The 25,263-nt window shown below is 52.4% G+C and overlaps 1 protein-coding gene and 1 pseudogene across 1 annotated transcript; one reads left to right on the forward strand and one right to left on the reverse strand.

Annotated features, from left to right (window-relative positions):
* Positions 1-4,053: 4,053 nt before the first annotated feature.
* On the forward strand, positions 4,054-23,846 carry Gna15 (G protein subunit alpha 15). Its single transcript, XM_032907140.1, has 7 exons — positions 4,054-4,524; positions 12,543-12,727; positions 14,254-14,408; positions 14,701-14,829; positions 17,696-17,825; positions 18,327-18,480; positions 23,201-23,846. The coding sequence occupies exons 1-7, from the start codon at positions 4,380-4,382 to the stop codon at positions 23,425-23,427; spliced, it is 1,125 nt and encodes a 374-aa protein (XP_032763031.1). The 5' UTR covers positions 4,054-4,379; the 3' UTR covers positions 23,428-23,846.
* Positions 21,460-21,707, reverse strand: LOC116904219 (annotated as a pseudogene).
* Positions 23,847-25,263: the final 1,417 nt, after the last annotated feature.

Here is a 25,263-nt window from a genome sequence, read left to right on the forward strand (position 1 = left end):
CCACCTCCTGTCTCTGTGGGTCTAAGGAATCAGCAGTCTCCCTCGTGTGGGACCCTGGGCATCACTGGCCCATGTCCAGGTTCATTTGCCCTGGAGCAGGGCTCAGAATGCCCTTTTCCTTTTCCGAGCTGGAGAGATGGCTCAGTGGTTAAGAGCACCAACTGCTCTTCCAGAGGTCTTGAGTTCAATTCCCAGCAACCACATGGTGGCTCATAACCATCTATAAATGAGATCTGGTGCCCTCTTCTGGCCTGCAGGCATACATGCAGGCAGAATGCTGTATACATAATACATAAATCTTTTTTTTTTCCGGAGCCGAGGACCGAACCCAGGGCCTTGTGCTTGCTAGGCAAGCGCTCTACCACTGAGCTAAATCCCCAACCCCCAATAAATCTTTTTTTAAAAAAAACATTCCTTCTTCCACTGGGTAGGTTGTGGTATCTTCATCTCTACAGCATTAGGGTGACTTCCAGTTCTTGGCTGCTGGGAATCCAATCAACAGAAGCTTGGTCTATTGAGCCTTTGGCTGTCGGTGTCCTGGAATCCACCCCTTAAGAAGACTGGCTGGGTGACACAGTAATTCTGTATTACCACAAATGGTCACTTCCCACGGCATCACACCATTCCACCAGCTATGGAGGGCGGCTCCAAACCCCCTCACCCACTCAATGACTTCAGGGTCTCCAGTGACATGAGCGTGGGGAAACACTGTGTGCCTAGCAGTGGGGTCCCCATAAAACAGCCTTTACTGAAGGGGGGAAAAAGATGGGATCCAGGGTGTGAGATGGGCTTCCCTTACATCAGTCATTCGGAACTTTGTTTCTATTGTTGTGTTAAACCCGTGACCAGAGGCAAGCCAGGGAGGAAAGGGTTTATTCAGCTTACACTTCCCGATCACAGTCCATCACTGAAGGAAGTCAGGACAGGGACTCACACAGGGCAGGAACCCAGAGGCAAGAGCTGATGCAGAGGCCGTGGAGAGTGCTGCTCACTGGCTCGCTCGCCGCTCGCCGTGCTTGCTTGCTCAGCCTGCTCCTTATAGAACCCAGGACCGCCAGCCCAGGGACAGCACCACCCACAGTGGGCTGTGCCCTCCCCCGTTGGTCACTGATTAAGATGACTCTAACTTATGTCACGTAGACATGAAGCCAGCAGAATGGTGCCTTGGGACACCAGTGGACATTAGAGGAGAACTTGCAAGACTCCATTCTCTTCTACCATGTGGGTTCTGGGTATTGACGTGGGCTTGGAGACCTGTGTAGCTGGAGCAGAGGAAGGGCCTGGCAGGCAGGTCTGAGGACTGCAGGGAGGACGTGGAGTGACAGTCAGAGCCAGTGAGGGACCAAACAGAAGTGGCTGAGATTGGACAAGGTGCTGGCAGAGGGTCAGGAAGGATGGTCGTTGGTCTCCTCGGCAGTGTAGTTGCCTGTTATTCCTCCAATGTCCAGCAGGTGTCGCCAGACGACCGACACAGCTGCAACCAGGCACCTCTGACCTCAGTCACCGCAGCCTGGGAAGGAGGGTCCTGAGTTCGAGTGCAGCTGTGAGGCCAGATGCCATCCAGGAACAGCTGTGGCATAAACCGAAAGCAAGGAACAAGTTCAGATGTGTGCCCGCGGCCGCGCTGCTCAGCACCAGTCATGTTGTCACCTGACTACACTTCCAGAAGACAGGGGTTCGATTCCAGCGCCCACACCTATGATTCCTTCTTCAGGGGACCCAATGCTCTGCTCTGGTCTCTATGAGTACTCCGCGTACATGTGCATAAATGCACATGCTGGCAAAGCACCCGAGTACACCAAAGATATATAGATATAGATATAGATATGTGTGTGTGTGTGTGTGTGTGTGTGTGTGTGTGTGTGTGTGTGTTTATGTTTTAGGATGCATGGTTTCTCTGTGTAGCCCTGGCTGTCCTGGAACTCGCTCTGTAGACCAGGCTGGCCCCTAAATCAGAGATCTGCCTGTCTCTGCCTCCCAAGTGCTGGGACTAAGCATGTGCATCCAGTTTGTTTGTGTGCCTGTTTGTTTGTTTTTTAGAAAGAAACAATGTAAGAGTGAGAAGAAGGCTCAGTGGGTGTGGAAGCTTGTGGACAAGCCTGACCACCTGAGTCTGATCCTTGGAATCCACATGCTGGAAGGGTAATAATCAACTCAAAGAACATGGGACGTGCACACGTTCCTGGCATGTGCAGCCACACACAACAAATAGACAAATGTAATTAGACAAATTTAAGAAAAAAGGCCAGCAGTGACAATGGTGGTGCACACCTCAAATCCCAGTACTCGAAAGGCAGAGGCAAGGGGATCTCTGTGAGTTCAAAGCTAGCCCGGTCTGCAGAGTGAATTCCAGAGCAGCCAGGACTACACAGAGAAACCCTGTCTTGAAAAAGAAAGAAAGAAAGAAAGAAAGAAAGAAAGAAAGAAAGAAAGAAAGAAAGAAAGAAAGGAAGGAAGGAAGGAAGGAAGAAGAAAGGAAAAGAAAAGAAAGGGCTGGAGAGATGGCTCAGTGGTTAAGAGCACTGACTGCTCTTCCAGAGGTCCTGAGTTCCAGTGACCACTTGGTGGCTCATAGCCATCTCTAATGAGATTGAATGCCCTCCTCTGGTGTATCTGAAGACAGCTACAATGTACTTATAAACTAACAAACAGACAAACAAAAAAGAAAAGAAAAAGAAAAAAAGCCCAGCACATTAGAAAAAAATAGACAACAGGTTCCTGTTAGCAATTGATACAATGTCTTCACAGAGGTACAGGAAACTGATGGGCAGAAGACGGTGTAAAAATTCAGACAGGGTCTCACTGTGTGACACAGGCTGGTCCAGGGCTCACAGGATCCACCTGCCGAAACCCCTGGACCCCCGCAGAGGGTGTTGGGGGGCACAGAAGGTATCAGAGTGAGGCTTTGGTCCGCACTGTGGTATCTTGAGGGCCTTGTGTCTGGTCCCAAAAGGACCAAGCAGGGTACTATCTCTCCAGCTACTGCAAGACCAGGCTGGTTCTGAAGCTCCCCCAAACCCCCTCCACCTTGCTCCCCATCGTGGCAGCATAAGTCTCAGTGGGCAGGGAAGCTCCCCCTGGCCTCAGTGACCCCGCCCCGCCCCTATCTCACTTCCCATCTGTAGCAATATGAATCAACAGTCAACTGAAGTCAGCCTGAAGCAGGCGTGGGCCTGCCAACCTGTCAGCGTCCTGCCACCGACCCGGAGCAGAGGAGGACAAAGACTAGGAAGTTGTGTGTTCCTGGGATCAAATACCCTTCCCGAACCCTACCAATCCATGAAGAGGCTCCAGGCTCTGCTAATCTCCAACAGCTAGAGATACATGAGCCAGAAGGGTCTAGAACTTTTAGTTTGAGTAGTCTGGGGTCTGAGAGGCTCAGCCCAAAGATTCAACTCTCAGAGTCCTTTAGTGTCTGTCACCTTTACTCTCCGACTCCCTATTAAAGCCTCGCCTCCAGCCTTTCAACAGCTCTGCTTCACTTCTAGAACTCATCACCGTCTGGCACCCTGAGAGTTGTTTGTTCTGCTTGGTTTGGGGTTTAGTTGGAAGGCAGAATTGGCTCGCCCCACCACCACATGAGCCCCAGGGATGCCCACTGATACAACTCACTGTCACCCCAACTTTTCAAAACATTTCTGTTTAGTCCTCTGTGGCGCAAAATAGAAGCCCTCCTGTTGTACAGTAGGTGCTCCGTAAACGCATCAGTCCCTCTCGCACTGATTCCTCTGCTTCTTGCTAATCCCTATAGGACCCAAGGGGCCAGACGTGACCCTCTGTCTCCTCCCTAGGTCTTGGGGGAGCCCCTGCCTTTACTCCATGCTTCAGTCTCCTCAGTTGTCTGTCACATTGGTGCGTGTGCTGAGGGAGCCCAGACAGACACGGAAGCAGAGACTTCCCTCCCACCTCAGCAGTTCTGAAATCAGCCCTTAGCAATAGCTGTGCCCACTGGTCGCTTCCTACTTGGCCCAGAGGAGGGGGCAGCTGGGGCCAGCAGTGTCAGAAGCCCAGGGGTGAGGCCACTCTCCTAGGAAAGGAGGAAGGAGGCTCAAGTGAGACACCACGAGGACTGTGCTCCCTAGGAGGCAGCCACCCCTCCCTCCCCAGCCACTGGAGCTTCCACCACCGACCTGTCTGGCGGGCAAGGCCAGGTCTGGGCAAGTTGGAGGGGGCGGGAGGCAGCACCTAGGTCCCCGCCCTGTTTCCAGCACCCAGGCCTCTTGAAGCCTTTGCCTGGGCTCCCACAGGCCCTGGGCAGGGACACGGGGGTCCTGGAGGGACCTCCACCCCCCACTCCATCCAGAGAAGAAAGAATCCCGTAGCTGGGGCTGTGCAGGCTGCAGGAGCAATGTCGCCTGGTGGACTGTGAGGCGCCCACCATGGCCCGGTCCCTGACTTGGGGCTGCTGTCCCTGGTGCCTGACGGAGGAGGAGAAGACTGCCGCCAGAATCGACCAGGAGATCAACAAGATTTTGTTGGAACAGAAGAAACAAGAGCGCGGGGAATTGAAACTCCTGCTGTTGGGTGAGTGTGGGATGCAGCACCGGGGCGAGAGCGGACTGGGTCGACGACTCCCGAGGTAGCAGGGGCTCGCTTGCAGACCCAAATTCTAGACGGGTGAGCAAGGTTTTAGGAAGCTGGCTCTCTCATTCATGGCTGAGCCATGCATCCGGCTGCGGGGAGGTGTCCCTGGCGAGCGCGAGCGCTGCCGTATTAACACACCCGTATGTGTCACGGGAAGGGAATGAAGGTGAGCCTCGGTTCAGCCTGGCCCAGGGAGGGGCTAAGCCTCTTCCTCCGACTGCCTGAACCGGGGCTCCAAGCTGCTAGTCACCGGGTCATGGCCACCAAGGGCTTTGTTCTGGGCTTATGAACGTTTGTTCGTTCGTTCATTCGTTCATTCATTCGTCCATTCATTCATAATTCTAAACTCTTTTTTTAAGATTTATTTATTTACTTTATGTGTATGAGTACACTGCAACTGTCCTCAGACACACCAGAAGAGGGCATCAGATCCCATTACGGATGGTTGTGAGTCACCATGTGGTTGCTGGGATTTGAACTCAGGACCTCTGGAAGAGCAGTCGGTGCTCTTAGCCACTGAGCCATCTCTCCAGCCCAATTCTAAACTCTTGAACCGACCAAAGTGTTTCCTGTCTATCAGTTAGTAGTACTTGGGACACTAAGGCCGGAGGGTTGTGAATTAGAGGCCAGTTTAGACCATGTGAGACACTGTATCAGAAATCGATAAAAGTGGGGAGGGGGCAGAACAGGAACTGGAGTTCAGCAGGCAGAAAGACCCCTGAGTATTAGGGAGACGCTGGCTTCCATCACAAGGCCACATGAGCCAGACGTCAGAGGTATAAATCTGTCACCAAGCATTCAGGAGACAGAGGCAGGAAAACCAGGAGTTTAGGGTCACCCTGAGCTACAGAAGGAATTTAAGGCTGATAACTGAGACATCAGAATTGCCACAAGTTCAAAGCCACCTGAGCTATGTACTGAGAGCCAGTCTAAATGATGATGATGATGATGATGATGATGATGAGGATGATGATGATGATGATGATGTCATCAAAGAATGACATCTTCCTTGAGGAACGAAACAAGGCCCATATGCGGATGAAATAATTACAGCTCAATAAGTGCTTTTTAATTCCTATTTCTGAAATGGGAAGTTTTTCTTCCTTTTAAAATAGTTCTGGTATAGCATAAAGCCACATTCCACCTCAACTTCACCCCTCAGACGGGAGCCCCCATGACTCTCCCTCAGAATCCTCCATACACACATTTGGTCTCCTGGCTCCACAGAGAATCCCCTAATTCTCCTGTCTTTCAATGTTTGGTCACTTTGACAAAGAATCTGTGGGAGCCCAAGAAGGTTCGAATGAAGGATTTGAATTTTTGAGGGAGATGAGATGGCTCAGGGGAGGGGGGCTTGCTGAAGAGACCTGTGACCTGGGTTCAAAGCTTGAACTAGCAAAGATGAAAAGAGAAAAGAGGGGCTGGAGAGACAACTCAGGGCTTAAGAGCATTGTTCTTGCAGAAGACTGAGTTCAGTTCCCAACGCCCACATCTCAACCATCTGTAATGGGATCCGATGCCCTCTTCTGGTGTGTCTGAAGACAGCGACAGTGTGCTCATACACATAAAATAAATAAACCCTTTAAAAAAGAGAGAGAGAGAAGCGAAGAGAAAAGAGACTCACTAACATAGACCTGTGACTTCCACATGCATGGCATGAGGTAACTGCCCCATCACACCTCTGATAGTTAAGAGGAGTATATTCTGAGTCCTGGAAGTACTGTTCAGGGATGAAGCCGCTTCCTAGGGGCCCCTAGGAAGGGCTGTGGACAGTATCTTTGGGGAGCCCTTGCACAGTGCCGGTGAGGCCTTTGATTCATGCCTCCAGTACCAGAAAGAGAACGTGAAATGGGAGCATTTAAGAAGTCCACACTGCCTGAGCCCCTCTTCCTGGGTCAAGGTTCACACCGACTGAATCTGCTTCATATAAGCCATTTCTCCCTCTTCCTCCGCCTTGATCCATCAAGCCTATGTTTCCTCACTGCAGCAGTATGTCTGGGATGTCTAGCATCCCTGGCTCCACTGCACAGCCTTTGCGCTTGCCTCCTCTGAGCTCTCAGCCTCTGTACCCTGGACATTGCAAGCACGGCAGTCTGAGCACAGGGCTTAGATCTTAGGACAACAGTGTTGTCCGGTTGTCCAAATCGCCAATTCCCAGATAGTCTCCTTCCTCCTTATTTAGATCGGTATCCAAAGTCCTCTACTTGCTCAACTAATTGTGTCTCTAGTTACACAGCAGACAACAAAAGGGCAGGGATTGAGTCTGTCTTCTTCATGCAGAAGAACACACATGGGTGGAGCTCAGTAAACACACCGTAAAAGATGGATGTATGGGTGGATGGATGGATAGATGGATGGATGGATGGGTGGATGGATGGATGGGTGGATGGATGGATGGGATGGATGGGTGGAATGGATGGATAGATGGTGGATGGATGGATAGGATGGATGGATGGATGGAGATAGATGAGGATGGATGGGTGGATGGATGGATGGGTGGATGGATGGATGGATGGATGGATGGATGGGGTGGTGGATGGATGGATTGATGGTGGGTGGGAGGGTGGATGGTAGGGTAAGGGGTGGAGGAGTTGGTGGAGGTGTGGGTGGGGGGGTGGAGGGGTGGATGGGGGGGTGGGGGAATGGGGGGGTGGAGGGGGGGAGGGGTGTGTGGGTGGGTGGGGGGATGTATGGGGGGGTGGATGGGTGGGTGGAGGGGTGAATGGATGGATGGGTGGGTGGATGGATGGATGGGTGGATGGATGGGTGGGTGGGTGGATGGGTTTGTGGGTAGATGGATGGGTGGGTAAATGGACAGACAGAAAGACGGATAGGTAGGTGGATATTTCAATTTATGTGTTGCTATATGGATAAATGGATACATGGTACATGGGTGGATGAGCAGGTTGATAAATGAATTAGTCCATTTTCTGGACAGATTCTCCCTAGTCTTTCCCAGCCTTTCCCTGGCTTTCTTTACGGTTTCACTGTAATCATTTTTCACCTCTTTGCACCTTTTCACCTTCTTCCAAGTCAGCTGGGCCAGTGTTTGTCCTCTGAGCAGTGACAAGGTTTCATTGCAGACCTTGGCTGTCCCTTCTTTGTGGATGCTTTTCAGTCCATTTGAAAACAGGAATTGAATCCAAAAGTATACAATTTCTTTGCTGGAGTGGGCAAGGATTTTGAGGAAGCTGGCTGGGGTGAGCCTGGGTGGGGATACGAGGGACACGTCTCTGCTAAGAATGAAGCAGCTTGCACGTTACCAAGAGCAAAAAGAAAGTCCGAATGAAGGCATAAGCGGCCTTTGCTGAACAAGGCCAGAGAGGTAAAGCAACTCGCCTGAAGCCACACGGCTCATGGTTTAGTCCCACAGTCTTGTATTCCTCGTGTGCTTCTGTCCAGCAACCAGTGACAACTGTGGAAACTTAGGCATGGGAAGGTGTCAGTATCTGCCTGGGGTCTGCAACTAATCTGAACTAGCGGTGGTAGCTATGCCCCTCACATGCTCCATTTCCTGGGGTGTGAGGGAAATTCTGGATCCTCGTGCCACCCGAGTCGAGCATGACTACCCCCACATGCTGTCCCCAGCCTGGTTGCACTTCCTCCTGCCTTCTCCAGAAGGAAGCAGACACTTCCTGTCTGGGTTGGGCAGCCTGGCCAGGTGGAGAGAGCTGTTGCCACAGCCGAACCCCCTGTGGAAGTTTCTGGAAAGAGATAAATACCACAGTTTGCCCGTAGGCACATTGGCTCTGTGTGCTTCAGAACAGTGATGTGTCACAGGCTGTGTTCGGGTGTTTCTGTCTCGTGTATGGAGGCCACAGTCCACACAGGGCACCTGTTTTGGTCCTTTGTTTCCTCGTTTCGTGACTGCTTCATGGATTCCCTAGGGCCCTGCAAACAGCCCCAGGACGCCCGTATCTCTAACTCTCAGGCTGCTAGTAATAAAGGCGTGTCCTACCATGGCTGGCCCTGACCATATTATTTTAACTGACTTCTCTTGGTTTTTCATAACAGAGTTTCTCTCTGTAGACCTGGCTGACCTGGAACTCACTCTGTAGACCAGGCTGGCCTCAAACACCCAGCGATCCTCCTGCCTCTGCCTCCCGAGTGAGTGCTGGGACTAAAGCTGTGTGCCACTATGCCCAGCTTAAGTAACCTTTCAAAAGGGTTATTTTACTTTCATTTTATTTGCCTGGGTGTTTGTCTGTCTATGTAACATGTGTAAGCAAAACATGAAGGGCCTGAGGACAAAATAGGATCCCCTGGAGCTAGAGTCACAAATGGTCGTGAGCTGCTAAGCGGGCGCTGGGACCAAACCTGGGTCCTCTGCAGAGCAGCCAGTGGTGTAAGCGCTGAGATTCATCTCCAATCCCCAAGCTCTATATTTTATTTTATTTTCTGCCACGTTGCCCAAAGTGACTTCAAAGTACCAATCCTCCTGTGCCAGTGTTGACCACCACTATGGGAGGGAAGTAATATCACTGGGATTGGAGAAATGGCTCAGCGGTTACAGCACCGGTTTCCCCAGCTCGCACCTGGGCTCACAGCCACTTGTTTTGACTCCGTTCCAGGGAACCTGGCGCCCCTTCTGGCCTCTGCAGGTACTGCATGCACGTGCACAAAGAGGCAAAATGCCATATACAAAAAATAAAATGAAAAACAGATTAATAGCAAAATCTAAAAACTTATGTCATTGAACTACAATAAAGTGTGTGGGTGGAGCTTGTAACTGTTCTCTGCCCTTCAGTCAGAAGTGGGATGTGAGTATTTAGGAATGACAAGGAAGTCACAGGCCATGTCCTGTCCTGTTGTCCCTTCCCACAGCATCCCTTCCTACAGGCCTTCCCACAGGCATCAGTGGTAGAGGCTGTGTAGGCCGACGCCCTGGTCTTCCTCTGAGACTGGTATCATGACCTTTCTGAGTCCTTGTGCCTTCTTAGAAATTGCTGATCATCTGTGACGACAGGGCAAAGACATTCAGTATCTCAGCCAGGATCTCAGTATCTCAGAACAAAGGGAAACATACGCTATCACCATCATGACTAAAGCTGGGTACAGGAACATGAGCCACATCATAATGTACAAGTCAACTGGATCCGTGGCTTACGCCTGTGACCCAGGCTTCTCGGAGCTGACCAAGGAGGCTTGTGAGTTCCAGGCCATTCTGGGAACTCAGTGAGACCCTGTCTGAAGAGTAACAGAGGGCTAGGGGTATGACTCAGAGGTGCGGCCCCACCCAGCACCCCTAGTCAGGGGCTGTGGGAGTGGTTAGGGGTGGAGCCCTGCTTAGTGTGCAAACCCTACTGAGGGAACACCCCCTCCAGCACCCGCAGGCTCTGCTCCACACACAGCTTCCTCTATCCCGCACAGCAGCACCCCTGTCTTCCTGAAAATATCATTAATAACAAAGAATTTCTGAGAACCTTGGGGAATTGAGTCCCAGAGAGGAGCCATGCCTCTACCTGTCCTGTCCACGTGACCCTCAGATTTTCAGACAGTACCGCTGTCTGGCTGCCTCCCAGTCCCCTGAGGCTCCTGTCATCAGAAGGACCACAGGGCCCTAGTCCGTTCCTCTCCCGTCCTTTTTCTTTTTATCATGTAGCCCAAGCTGGTTTTAAATTTACTGTGTAGCCAAGGATGGCTCTGAACTCTAATCTTCCTGTCCCCATCTCTGAGTGTTGAAATGGCAGGCCTCTGTACCAGGTTTATGTGGTATTAGAGATGAAACGCAGAGCCACACGCACGGCAGGTGAGCCCTGGGCCTTGTTCCTTTTTCTGTTCTTGTAACTTTTCTCACTTCCTTTTGGGTGAGCCCCTGACCCTCATTCTGGGGAGCCCCAAGCAGTTGGTCTCCACTTCCCTTCCTTGGAAAGGCTGTGTGCAGTGTACCCAAGGGACGGACAGGTAACAAGCTGGGGCTAGTCTCTTGGTTTCTACCACAGCGGGTTTGTTGCTTTGGTCCATTTTGTAGGTGAGAGAGTGGACGCCACCTCAGGATCAGACATGCTCTCAGCATCAGAGTCAGACAGCAGGGAGGTGCGGTCTGAGCTCCAGGCCCTGGACCCCAAAGGAAGACTGTAATATAATCATTACACACCATAGAGCCACGGCTTCACTTATGACTGCCCTGGTGATGAGAATTCTATTCTGTTCCCTCACTAACGGTCCTCTTCCTTTTGGGCATGCCTGCCATGCCAGCCCTTGGAAGCTGAGGCGGGTGGATTATGAGCTCCAGGCCTGGGCTACAGAGAGTACCTCCACCCCAGCGTAGCGGCCGGAGAGACAGCTCGGCACTCACAAGCACTGGCTGCTCTCGAAGCGGACCAGGGTTGAAGTCCCAACAACCACAGCTCGCTCACAATTGTCTGCAATGCCAACTTCAGGGAACCCAAAGCCCTCTTGGAACAATACAGGCTTTGCACACATGTGACGGAGGCACACACGTAGGCAGCACACATACATGCAAAGTAAAATGATCAAACCTGAGAGAATGGTCCTAAAGTGTCTTCTTCCTGGAATGGGTCTGGCAAAGCAGACCACTATGGAAACACTTGAGTGGTTTCAGTACCACTGGACCGGGCTGGAGGTGAGTGGGCGTCTCCCACCCTGTGGCACCCTGGTGGCAGGAACCTTTACAAGCCCTGTTCTTACGGCTGCCCTTACAGCACAAGAGCAAACCCATGGGCCAGGTTCTGACTAAACTTTATTTATTGGTAGCCAGGAGCACAGCTCAAGCACATCTGCCTTGCCCGTGTAGCTGCTGAGTTCTATTCAGAGCACAGTTCAGCCACACAATGCCACGGGCAGGGAGATGTGATCTGATTTCCACGTGACCCCCCACTTTCTCATTTTGATTTCTTTCCATATTTGTACTTGTGTGGTGGTGTGTGTTCATGTTGAGGTCAGGCATATCTTCCTTTTTATCTTACAATTGTTCTTTCTTTCCTCCTCCTCCTCCTCCTCCTCCTCCCCCTCCTCCTCCTCCTCCCTCCTCCTCCTCCCCCTCCTCTTCCTCCTCCTTCTCCTCCTCTTCTTTTTTTGAGACACAGTTTTTCTATGTAGCCAGGCTGGCCCCAAACTCACTATGTAGACAAGGCTGGACTCAAAGTCACAGAGGTATTCCCTTGCTGGGAATAAAGGCATGTGCTACCACCAACCAGCTGGCATTTTCATAATTAGCGATCAGTGCGGAAGGACCTGATCATTGTGGATGGTCCTGGGTTCTATAAGAAGCTGACTGAGCCAGCCAAGGGAGCACCCTCCACAACCTCTGCATCAGCTCCAACCCGCACTGTGCGTGTTCCTGCCCTGACTTCCTTTGATGAGGAACTGTGAGGTGGAAGTGTAAGCCAATAAACCCTTTCCTCCACAACTCGCTTTTGGTCATGGGGTTTCACCACAGCAATAGAAACCCTGACGAGAACAGGGACCCATGTTGCTTCATAGTGGTGGTCAGCTGGTCTGATCTAGCATCTTCTAAGCTCCACCCACACTGTAAGGGAAAACAATCTAGACCAGGTCGGCCTCTAGCAGAGCCTGACAGGGCTTGTGTAAATATCTGTAGCTGAGGGTGAAGACCCCACAGAGTTGGGGTCGGGACTAGATGAGAGGGTAGCAGTCACCTCTGCTTCTGCCCCACGGGGGCTGTGCCTTGCAGCCCTGGGCCACACAACCGTCCTCTCTAAAGCAGCTGTGTTGGGCATTTTGGCATAGCAAGGAGAGGAGTAACTAAAATGCAGTTCCATACTGAGCAGCCCAAGATTCCATGGGCTCTGTGGGCACCGTGGGTGGCGTGGGCACCGTGGGTGGCGTGGGCAGCGTGATCGCCGTGTGCACCTTGTGTGCCGTAGGCATTGGGTACACCGTGATTGCTGCGGGTGCCATGAGCACTGTGAGCGCTGTGTTCACCGTGAGCACCACGTGTAGCCCTTACTCCTAAGCACGCTGTTTGTCCCCAGGGCCCGGTGAGAGCGGGAAAAGCACGTTCATCAAGCAAATGCGCATCATTCACGGCGCCGGCTACTCTGAGGAGGACCGCAGAGCCTTCCGGCTGCTCGTCTACCAGAACATCTTCGTCTCCATGCAGGCCATGATCGAAGCAATGGACCGGCTGCAGATCCCCTTCAGCAGGCCGGACAGCAAGGTGAGAGAGAACCAAGTCCCCCGTGCTGTTTGCCATTTCCAGAGGTCGATGAAAAGTCCCAGCACGGGATCCCAGGAACATCCAAAGAACCACCAGTCAGGCTCCCCTTTATGCCAGAAACAAGCTTAATGGGGCAGTTGATTTCTTTTTATTTATCTATTTATTTTACTATTTATTTTATTTTAAACTGTGTCTGTGCATGTGAGTGCAGTTCCCATGGCGGCCAGAAGAGGCCGCTGGATCCCCAGGGCTAGAGTTACACTTGGGAACAGATTGATGTGGGGCTGGAATTCAGGTCGTTTGCAGAGCATACATTTTAGCCACTGAGCCGACTCCCCAGACCCCATCTTCCTTTTCTCTAAGGTCTCAATGCTGTTGGCTTAGGACGTCCTGATGAGGTCTCTTTCATGGCTCCGTCTCCAAACATGCTGAGATCCCCAGGGTCCTGCTTCACTTGGGGTTGCAAGGTTCGGTTCACAGCCAGCTACAAGCTTTCTGACAGGCCCTTGGGGACATGGACCATTTCTAGCTCTTCTGACCTGGGTCACCCATATGTTCCCCAGCCTCATGATACCCTCATGACAGCCTTAGTAAAATCCCCACCCCTGTGGAGACATGGACAACTCCCTCTCCTTCCCAAGGTGCCAAAGGACAGAGACACCATCCGCCAAATGGTCGCTTGGGTTTCAGAGAGTTTCTTGGGTCACCTTACAGAGCATACTGACGGCTGTGGGTGCTCCTTCCACCTAACAAGCCTCGGGGAGCATAACCAGATAGGGATGGGCCCTGCCACTAGCGGTCCTCAGCCCTTAGACTCCAGTCCTTCCTAGAGTACTCGGATATGGCCCCAGCCCCCCGGGGGGTGAGAACAGGCTCTTCCACCCCAAGCCCTGCAGAGACAACAGGAGACTTGCCTGGGTCCCCAGGGTCCGGAGGGAAAAGGTTTGCCTCCTTGCACATCCTGCCTGTACACATACAGACATGCACACGCACACAGCACAGGAAAGTGCATGCGTGAACACATGAGTGTGAACGTAGGCACTAGTGTGCACAGTGCATCATGGGGGTGTGAGCAAGGCAAGTGTGTGGGAGACTGAACAGAGACAGCAGGGTCTGGCAGGGATGCCTGCCTTCCCCTCCCGGGAGGCCCTTGCTTGTCTCTGAGCCTCACTCCATAAAGTGGGGACAACCTCAGTCTCTTACTTCACTGGTGGGAAGCCTCATGCATGGTCCTTGACACCTACAGCCCATCTGGAGTCAGGACTTCTCCTTGGAGGAGCCTAGAGACAGCAGAGCTCTGGGAGAGGTCTTACTGGAGGAGGGGTATTTGTAAGTAAAGGCACAGAATGATGAATAGGAGTTTCCTTGTGTAGGCCCGTGTATGAAGGGATGCTGGGCCGGTTAGCCCTGTAGGATCTGTCAAAATGGCAGTAGGATGGAGAAAGGGAGAGAAGGGTGTGTTTTAGGGATGGCAGTGAGACCTACAGTTCCCGCAGGCTGCGAACCTTTCCCCTGTCCCTACACAGCAGCACGCCAGCCTGGTGATGACCCAGGACCCCTATAAAGTGAGCTCGTTCGAGAAGCCATATGCAGTGGCCATGCAGTACCTGTGGCGGGACGCGGGCATTCGCGCATGCTACGAGCGGAGGCGTGAATTCCACCTGCTGGACTCCGCGGTGTAGTGAGTCTAGGATTGGTGGGTGGAGGGGTCGTAGAATCGGAGCACGGGGACGCGTGGCCAGTGGTCATGTGGGCAAGGTCTCAGGGGCCTGGCCTCGGGATGTGGCCAAGGAAGGGACACCCAGGGGAAGGGAGGGGCCCAGGGAGAGAAGTGGCCTGCAAGGGGCGTGGCCAGAGTTGAGGCAGAGTTTCAGAACGTGGAGCGCGGGAGGTGGGGGGTGGGGTGGGAAGGGAACACAGAAAAGGCTTCACCTAGCTTCCTCCTCACAGTCTCACACAGTCTCCCCCAACAGCTACCTGTCACACCTGGAGCGCATCGCCGAGGACGACTACATCCCCACTGCGCAGGACGTGCTGCGCAGTCGCATGCCCACCACTGGCATCAATGAGTACTGCTTTTCCGTGCAGAAAACCAAACTGCGGTGAGCACTCAGCAGAGGCCTGGCCTGGGGAGTCCTTGTGTAAGAGCTGGGTTTCCTGGTCCTGCCCTTCAGGGAAGGAAAAGTTGACATTGACCCTTCTGTGTGCTATGTGGACTAGCCTGAAACCTTGGCAGGCAGAGTGAGGTACCACAACTGGAGAACAGATATTCCTGGAGAAAGGACATTGTTATTAGGGTATTGGAGGATGAAGAGGAGTTCTTTAGTTCTAGTCTTCAAAAGGACGCTGCTGGGGAGTGAAGACAGATTGTACGGTCATCACAGGAATGGAGGGATGGCTCTGGGCTGCGGGAATAGAGTGAGTTCTGGAGTAGTTAATCGCCAGGGGAGAGGGCAAGCAAAGAAGCCACCTGCAGTGAGGAGACTAAAGAAGAGAAAGACGTTTGGGAACCCCATTTAAATGGTAGGAGCAGGTAGTGCCAAGAGACTGGACAAGTGGCAGGGGTGAAGAAGGATACAGGGAGAGAGGACTATGGGATCACTGCTAGGGCCACCTGTAATATAGAGTGGCTAAGGATGGGTGCAGGAGATGCTGAGTTATACCGGTCACAGCACATTCCTGGGGAAGTTTAGTCTGGATCCTCCAAGTGCTTTGGAATAGATCTCACACCATCCAAACCAGGTGATCCCCAGGGTTTGCCACTGATGTGCTGAGATCCACAGGCAGAACATTGCTGGGAAACAGGGTGGTGGCCATGAGACAAGGGCGTAGATACTTGGGGAGGGGCATGGATATGCTGAGGGAGAACAGAAGTGGAGGGTGGGTGGATGGGTGGATGGGTGGATGGGTGGGTGGATGAGTGGTGAGTAGATGGATAGATGGGTGGGTAGGTGGATGGATGGATGGATGGGGGATGGGTCGATGGAGTGGTGAGTGGATGGATGGATGGGTGGATGGGTGGGTGGGTGGGTGGGTGGATGGGTGGGTGGATGGGTGGGTGGGTGGATGGATGGGTGGATGGGTGGGTGGGTGGGTGGTGGGTGGGTGGATGGATGGGTGGATGGATGGATGGGTGGGTGGATGGGTGGATGGATGGATGGATGGATGGATGGTGGGTGGGTGGATGGGTGGGTGGATGGATGGATGGGGGATGGATGGATGGATGGATGGATGGATGGATGGATGGATGGATGGATGGATGGATGGATGGGAGGACCATTATTCCACATGGTTTGCATGTGCTGAGGAACGGTGTCCAGCTTGGAAGCACATGGGACACAGAGCTAACGTGTGATCTTTCTTGGAGAGCTGCCTGAGCACTTTGTGGTCTGGCATAGAAACTCACAAATGCTCTGGTGACTCTCTGTGACCTAGAGTGAGGTTTGGGACAGTGATATCAAAAGTCTGTCACCAGGCCTGTCTGTCTGCATGTCCCACTTTTTTCTTTTTGAGACAGATTTTTTTCTATGTAGCCCAGGTTGGCCTTGAGTGAGAGAGATGTTCCTGCTTCTGTCTCATGAGTGCTGGAGTTAAAAGCGTGCCCCACGGGCTTGGTCCTGCTTCTGTGTGACGTTGCTTGTTGTGCAAAGGGGATGTGTGAGCCTTTGAGACCTGTGACTGCAGAGCTTCCTACGTGTAGATAGAGGAGCTCTCTCTCCCCCTCGAGTCCGGCTGCTGAGCTCGCCCCAGCTTCCCTCCTCTCGCTGAGGACTTTGTGTCATCTACACTTTGTCACAGCTATACTCAGGAAGGTGACACCAAGATCCATATCAGTGACCCAGTTTCTGAGAAGCCACAGGAAGGGTGATGTCCATGCTTTTGTTGTGATGGAGGAAGGGAACGGGGTGCTCTTCTCGTTCATCTTTGCCACAGAGGGGAACCAGCAGGGGACACAGTGGCCCATTCTACTGATGGGAAAACTGAGCCTGAGGAATTGTGAACAGAATTTCTGTCGGGCCCTGTGTCCTATACTCCAATATCCTTATGCCTTGCATGTACCTGATACTGGTTAATTAATTAAAAATTTAATTGTATGTGCATGGGCTGGGATTGTGCATGTGAATGCAGGTGGCTGAAGAGGCCAGAGGGGGCATTGGATCTCCCAGGAACCAAAGGTCTAGATAGTTGTGACCCCCCCCCCGCCATGTGGGTGCTGGGAATTGAACCTGGGTCCTCTGGGGGAGCAGCTGGTGCCCTAACAGCTCAGCCGCCTGTCTCTTCAGCCCTAATGTACGTGACTTCAATCTTGATGTCTTAAAGACCATGCTTATCTGAGTGAATGAACAACCTTCCTGTGATTTTTGTGCTATATGTGTGTGAACATCAACTTTCACCTCAGGTTCATGGGCCAGCATCTCTCACTGAGCCTAGAGCCTTTTCAGCCCTTCCTCAGCATCCCCCAGTCTCAGCTCCCTTTCCCATTGCTATGACTACAGTTTCATGCCAAGAATCCAGAACCACAACTTACCCAACTCCTCAGCCCTGGGGTTTATATTCTTATTAACACACACAGGCGCGCGCACGAGAGAGAGAGAGAGACAGAGAGAGAGAGAGAGAGAGAAAGAGAGAGAGAGAGAGAGAGAGAGAGGACAGAGACAAAGACAGAGATAGAGAGGAGAGAGACAGGGAGACAGAGACAGAGGGGAGAGAGAGAGATTGAGGAGGGAAGGGAGAGAGAAGGAATCTCATTCCGTAGCTCAGGCTAGCCTTTTGCTTGTTCTGTAGGCTACCCTCATACTCACGGCAGTCCTCCTGCCCCAGCTTCCATAATGTGACCAGCATACAGCAGGTGGCACAGCTGTGCAGTGTGGTCTTCCGTCTGACCACAGTAGGCCTCACACCTCTGTGCGGCTGTGTGTGCCGGTGAGCAGGGACCTCTCCATGGTGAGTCTCTTCCTTTGTCCTCAGCATCGTGGATGTTGGCGGCCAGAAGTCAGAACGTAAGAAATGGATCCACTGTTTCGAGAACGTGATTGCCCTCATCTACCTGGCGTCTCTGAGCGAGTATGACCAGTGTCTGGAGGAGAACAGTCAGGAGGTGAGGAACTGCTGCCTCAGGCGCGGCGCCCAGGGGCTGAGGAGGGCCGGTGAGATCCCACGCAGCTCTGATCTTAACCCTCCATCTTTTCTGTGGGGTCCCCAAGCTCACCCCGGCACACACGGGGGCCCCTCCTCTGCTGGCCTCACCAATGCACAGCTGTAGCCAAATTACATTTCAAGTCACATAACGTGACACAACCTCTGGGGGGTCACTGTGCCCTCAGTCCTGTTGCTGGTGGCCATGGTGCGGCTCAACATCTTTTAGGAGAGTGGTTTGGTGTCCCCATTGCAAGGATGGTTCAATATAACACACACACACACACACACACACACACACACACACACGGTTTGCTCACATTCTCAGTCCTCCTGGAGAACGTAGCTCAACACAGGATGTTGTGCACACAGGGTCTAAGGTCTCACCCAGACAGGAGGCTGCATCATCCCCTGGGAGAGGACATCCTGCTAGGGTCACCACCCACCTCTGTCTCCCACTCAGAACCGCATGAAGGAGAGTCTCGCTCTGTTTAGCACGATCCTAGAGCTGCCCTGGTTCAAGAGCACCTCGGTCATCCTCTTCCTCAACAAGACAGACATCCTGGAGGATAAAATCCACACCTCCCACCTAGCCTCATACTTCCCCAGCTTCCAGGGTAAGTTGTTCCGGAACATTTTATAGCTTTCACCTCCCAAAAGTAGTTTCCCGGGGAGAACCTTCTCCAAGGCTCAGCCCTTACAAGGAGTCAGCAGAAGCTTCAAAGAGAATAGGACTCTTCTGCTGCTTCCGATGTAAGTCATGAGCTTCAGTTTCTTCCTCTGTGGAATGGAAATTAAGACGATCCTCTTAGCAGATGCCACTGAACGAGAAAAGATTCTATAAAAATCGGTTTCTGCTTTCACGATAGGGGTGGAACTGCATGACCTTGAACATAACAGGCAGTGGCTCCACCCTGACCTTGTAACTCAATGAGGGATTCTAGGCGGGGTTCCATCCTGACCACGCCCCCAGGCCCCTCCCTGTGGATTCTAGGTGGGGTTCCATCCTGACCACGCCCCCAGGCCCCTCCCTGTGGATTCTAGGCGGGGTTCCATCCTGACCACGCCCCCAGGCCCCTCCCTGTAGATTCTAGGCGGGGTTCCACCCTGACCACACCCCCAGCCTCCCACTGGGGGATTCTAGGCGGGGATTCTACCCTGAACACACCTCCAGCTTCTCACTGGGGGATTCTAGACGGGGCTTCACTCCTGACCACGCCCCCAGCCCCTCAATGAGGGAATTCTAGGCAGGGGTTCCTCCCTAACCACAACCGCAGGGTCTCACTGGGGAATCCTAGGCAGAGCTTCACCCTGACCACACCCCCAGCCTCTCACTGGGGGATTCTAGGTGGGGCTTCTCTGTACAGGAAATCCCCACCTGTCCTATACTATAGTTGTCATAGCTTCATCAACCCTTTTTTAGTAGTCTCTATTTTATCTCATTTGTGTAACCTTTTTTTGTTTTTTTATTTTTTGAGACAGGATCTCTGTAGCCTTGGCTGTCCTGGAACTCAGTCTGTGGGCCAGGCTGGTCTCAAATTCAGAGATCCACCAGTCTCTGCCCCCAATGTTGGGATTGAAGGGGTGCACCGTGACTACCCACACTCAGCTGTATATTGATGCAGAAACATATGACACACATAAATAGTATTGAAAACTCACATTCCACAAAGAAAGGCAGGTTGAAGCAGCTAGGCGGGACTGCCGTTTGCCTTCCCTCAGATCTGTCTTGGAAGGGAGGTAGCGTTTGGAGCCCTGGGAACATAGAGTTCTAGAAGGATCCTCTCTCTGTTGCTGAGGACACCATCGGGGCTTGAACCAGCTGGTTTGCCTGGCTCAAGGTCTCATGGTCAGGAATTTGGGTCTCTCTCTCTCTCTCTCTCTCTCTCTCTCTCTCTCTCTTTCCTTTTTGAGGCAGGGTCTCACTGCATAGCTCTGACTGGCCTTCAACTCTGTAGACCAGGCTGGCCTAGAACTCAGATGTTCCTCCTGTGCACTGGACCACAGGCATACACCACCCGGCCTAGCACGATGGTCAGGGATTTGGGATAAGCTGAGCTAGGTAAGACTGCCTGGTGACTGGGACCAGAAAGACACGAGGTGCCACCTCCCAGCAGTCCAGTGCTATGTGCACTGAGGTATCTTTCCCTATCTTGCTGTCCTCCCCCATTCTGGACCTCATTGTCCATACCCAGAATTGTCACAGTGGCTGCCTCTGGGTGGCCAGACTTTCCACCATGTGGAGACTGCCTCTCATGATCAAGTCTCAGGAATGTTTGTGTCACAGTCGGTTGACCAAGCGAGGCAGGTTCAACACGAGAGGAAGCTGCTTTACCTAATGTGGAGGGCGGCAGGAGGCCGTGCCAGTCAGCTTGGAGCTAAGTTCTCTCATTTCTTGTGGCTCTTGGGACAGAGGACTGTGCCTAGGGCCCTAAACAAACAGAAATGAGTTTCATGCCAACTTAGGAGACCCGAGATCCAATACTGGTGAACATGAAACACCCACTGTGAACCAGGCAATGATCTGCAATGCTGGGCAGATGAGATTCTGGAGACTTTTATGGCAGCCCACCCTCAGCTGTGGTCCATGCTTGACACTAGGTCAAAGGTCACTCAAATTCAACCCTGGTGACCCCTGGTATGGGAATTTGACCACTGGCTTCATTGTAGCTGAGAGCTAAAATCCGTCATGCTCCCACCCCAAGGTGGCTTCACATCTGGAGTACAGATGTGAAGTTCTGGTCACTCCCAACCCTGACTTAGCTGAGACATCTCGAGAACCAGGCTGTGGCGTAGAGAGGCTGGGAGGAGGAAACAGGTGGTTTGGAAGGACTGTTTACAACATCAGGCTTGCACAGTACCTCACTGACTGTTCTATTCCACGACCACAGCAACTCTTGTAAAGGAAGCATTTTCTCACTGGTTCGTTTACCTCTGAAACTAGTTTGTTTATCTCTGAAACTCAGAGGGTTAGTTTGTAATCATCATGGCAGGAAGAGGACAAACATGGTGTTGAGCAGTTGTGGAGAGCTTCACATCCAGATCCGCAGGAGCAGGCAAAGAAAGAATGAGACAGCCTGGCAACTGATGGCTTCTGAATCCCCAATGACACATCTCTTCTTCCAACAAGGCCACACCCTACAAAGGCCACACCTCCTACAATAATACCACACCTCCTACAACAATACCACACCTCCTATACAAGGCCACACCCTTCTTTTTTTTTCTTTTCTTTTTTTTTTTCTTTTGGAGCTGGGGACCGAACCCAGGGCCTTGCACTTGCTAGGCAAGCACTCTACCACTGAGCTAAATCCCCAACCCCAAGGCCACACCCTTCCAACCAGGCCACACCTCCTAAAAGAAGGCCACACCTCCTTATCCTTCCCAAACAGGTCCACCAACTAGGAACCAAGTATTCTAACACATTGGCCTGTGGGGATAGCTCTCATTCAAACACCATGGACAGATTCCAGAAACCTTATTTACCACTGAAATTTCCTCCAGGTGTTTTATATCCTGTGATGATTTTTTCTTTTCTTTTGTGGTGTAAATTAACCCATTTATTGCGGGCTGGCAAGCCTCAGATGGTAGGGCTTCTACTGATCTCTCAGTTCCTTCGGTCTTCTGATGGCAGACTTCGCTGTCTCTGCAGAGGTGGTATTGTAGGTCCAGGCCCCACTGGTCACTGTTTCCATGCAGGGACCACAGTGCCAGATGCCAACGGCTCGTCTCTTCATCTTGGTCCTGTTGCAGAAGGAGCAGGTGTACTTGGCGTGCAATTTTTTTCACCATAACAGGTCCTGTATTTCCTGAGGATTGCAACCTTCTTGGTGCGTTTAGCCATGTCACCGGAACCGGAGCCCAAGCCGACATTTTTTTCATAGTTATTTGCTTTAAAAGACTAAAATACCTGAGGATGCTTAAGGTGCTTACCTAGCAAGCGAGAGACCCTGGTTTCTATTTCCAATATTGCCAGGAAAAAAATTAAAACCCAGGCAGTGGTGGCACACACCTCTAATCCCAGCACCCAGTAGACAGAGGTAGGATGATCTGTGAACTCAAGGCAGCCTGGTCTACAGAGTGAATTCCAGAACAGCCAGGGCTACACAGAGAAACCCTGTCATGTGGAAACAAAAGATTGAATCTGAAGAAGCATTTCCCTAGCTCAGTGAATAAAGGTGTGGCACGCAAGCATGGGGACCTGGGTTCGAATCCCCAGTGGCATAAATAGCTCAGTGAGCACGGTGTTGGGCAGATTCAGGAGGCATCACCAGACAGACCACCTAGTACCAAGTTCAGTGAGGCTCTGACTCAGAAAAGAGCTACAGCCCAGGTGGCCCTCTGCCCCTGCACCTGAGTGTGCACACACATCCATGCACCCACAACCACGCACATACCGAGTAAATACAAAAGAAAACTCACGGGACTTTGGTCAGATTAAAAGAAAAATAAAGCAAGCCCATAGAGTAGGGCGTGTCCACTGTAGAAATGGAGAAACTGAGGCACAGAGAGGGGCAGTCACTGGCTGGCAGTTGAACCAGTGAGGAACAGATTGGGGACAGGGGTGGGGGACAGGTGGAGGCTGCCTGAGTCCTGTTCTGTCGATCTTTGCCTGCTTCCGTACCCCTACTCCCAGAACTGAAGTTATAGGCTCATGCACAGGCACATTCCTGTTTTTCCTGGATGCTGGAGATTCGCAGCAAGTACTCTTAGCCTCTGAGCCACCACCCTGGAAGCAGGCAGGATTCGAGCCCACACTGTTTGCAGCCAGAGTTCACTCCCACGCGGCCCTGTATGACCTCCACGTTTCCCTAAGGAGATGGACAGTGCGTAGTGAGGAGCACATGTGCTGAACACCCAGATCTCTGGACACTCACAGAGTTCCCACTGCGAGCGGCCCCCATCCCATTTTAGCACTCAAGTCCTCAAACTGAGACCCCCAGGTCATTTCAGGTCACATGAGCAACTCTTACACGGTACATCTTCCCCTTCCCATTGGCTGGCCTGACAAACATGGCACCTGTCCTCAGGAAGGATGGCCCGAGTGGCTCTGCGCCCCCCTCCCTACCCTAGTGAAGGATCCCCAGAGCGTCATAAAGCTCTAAGTTGAATCCCCAGCACCATACAAACCCGGTTGGATGCTGCTGATCCACCATCCTGCTCTGGGGAGGTGGAGGCAAGGTGGTCAGGAGTTCAAAGTCAGCCAGGGCTACAGACTGACCTGGAGACCAGCCTGGGTTATATAAGGAAATCAGGGTGATCTCAGGCTACGTAGGGAGTTTGAGGCCAGTCTGGGCTACAAAAAGGAGCCCATCCAACCCCACGCCCTCTCTGCAGGACCCCGGAGGGACGCAGAGGCCGCCAAGCGCTTCATCTTGGACATGTACGCGCGCGTGTACGCGAGCTGCGCAGAGCCCCACGACGGTGGCAGGAAGGGATCCCGCGCGCGCCGCCTCTTCGCACACTTCACCTGTGCCACGGACACGCACAGCGTCCGCAGCGTGTTCAAGGACGTGCGGGACTCAGTGCTGGCCCGGTACCTGGACGAGATCAACCTGTTGTGACACGGGGAACCCGAAGCGGTGGTGGCGAGGACACTGCGCCCCCTGGTGGCCACTCTCGGAACTGCAGGCCGAGGAAGTCAGTCCAGAGTCTGTTCCCCAAGGGGCCTCCAAGCCCAGCCCCTCTGTAATTTATCCCCTCACTCTCCTTCTAGCTGTTAGAGAAAGGACCTTTAACCCCAGCGCTTGGAGGCAGAGGCAGGAGGATCTCTGTGAGTACCAGGATCCTGGGCCAAAAACAAACAAACAAAACCGGATAGAACTGTCCGGGGCTTGTGACTTCCCAGGGATCCTATCCAAGTCCTCCTGTGGGCCTCATGCTGGGTAAGTGAAATGTGCAAGGAAGGAAGTTCTACTTGCTGTCTACCCATTGGTTGGACTGAGGTAGACTCCAATTAAAGATTGACTTTTGATATATCGTATCTGTGAGGAGCCCTCTGTCCTCAAATTCCAGCCCACAACACTCTTCAGCGTTGCCCCATATCGCTGTGCGTTCTCCCACGACCTCCGTGGGTCTCACTCTATCTTACCAATGGGGAAACCTAGGTCGGTGAGATGGCTGGTGAAGGCGCCTTGTCACTAAGCCATGGACCTGCTCTGCAGACAGAGGGAACTGAGTCTCGTGAGAAGTCCTCCATCTCCTCAGGCATGCATGGTGGTGACACACCTACCCGCGCAGATAAATAAATATAATTTAAAAACAAGCATGCAGAAAGGAAGAGAGAAATATCATCTCAGCTCTCGGGTGCTGAGGCAGGAGGATTGAAAGTTTCATGTCCTAAATTACAGCTCAGCGTTCTCACAGCAAGGCAGGGGACATGAACAGGGTGCTGACTCAAAGAGATAATGTCAAATCTGGACAGGGACTGGAGTGAGGGGGGTTAAGAGGGTAAAATGCAGGAACTGACAGCTGTCTCGATCATCAGCAAGCCCCGGGTGGTGACACACCTACCCGCGCAGATAAATAAATATAATTTAAAAACAAGCATGCAGAAAGGAAGAGAGAAATATCATCTCAGCTCTCGGGTGCTGAGGCAGGAGGATTGCAAGTTTCATGTCCTAAATTACAGCTCAGCGTTCTCACAGCAAGGCAGGGGACATGAACAGGGTGCTGACTCAAAGAGATAATGTCAAATCTGGACAGGGACTGGAGTGAGGGGGGTTAAGAGGGTAAAATGCAGGAATTGACAGCTGTCTCGATCATCAGCAAGCCCCGGGTTTGGTGAGAGACCCAGGGAGAGACTGAAGAAGACGCCGGACCTCTGAGGACATCACAAGAGACTAGGGCATAGAACTGAGTCATCTGCTCTCATTGAATTTTGTGTCCACATCACCCCGTCACCCACAACCTTCCCATGCCTTCCGAGCACTGGAGTTAGAGATGTGGCTGTCTTCAGGGTCCTGGAATCCAGATACAGGGTCAGCTGCACTTTACTGAGTGAGCTCCTTCCCTGGGCCGTGTCTTTTTACACTGTTGCATAGTACTCCACTCTGGGACAGAGCATGGCGGGTCTGGGTGCTGGGGGTGGGAGTTCTAAGCTGGACACTACTGCTGTTTTGTGTCTGCCAACATTTTTGTATCTACCTGTAGCACCCCAGAGAATTGCCTTGTAGGCGGGCCCCGGTGCTGTCTTCAGGGTGCATTTGAAACTCAGCTACAGACTCGAAGGGCAGAGAGCTGTACTGTGCTCAGTACCCCAGTGCTTGAACTCACTACATGAGGCCCAGTCCTGGGCTTGGCTGGAGTTGGTCTTCAGCTTGGAACTTCAGCCTGGGTGTGTCAGCACTACGCTGTGTCTGTGATCACATCAGTGAGGCTCAGGGCTCACCCTGGGATCA

This window comes from Rattus rattus, chromosome 1 (assembly GCF_011064425.1).
Source record: "Rattus rattus isolate New Zealand chromosome 1, Rrattus_CSIRO_v1, whole genome shotgun sequence".
Taxonomy (NCBI): Eukaryota; Metazoa; Chordata; class Mammalia; order Rodentia; family Muridae; genus Rattus; species Rattus rattus.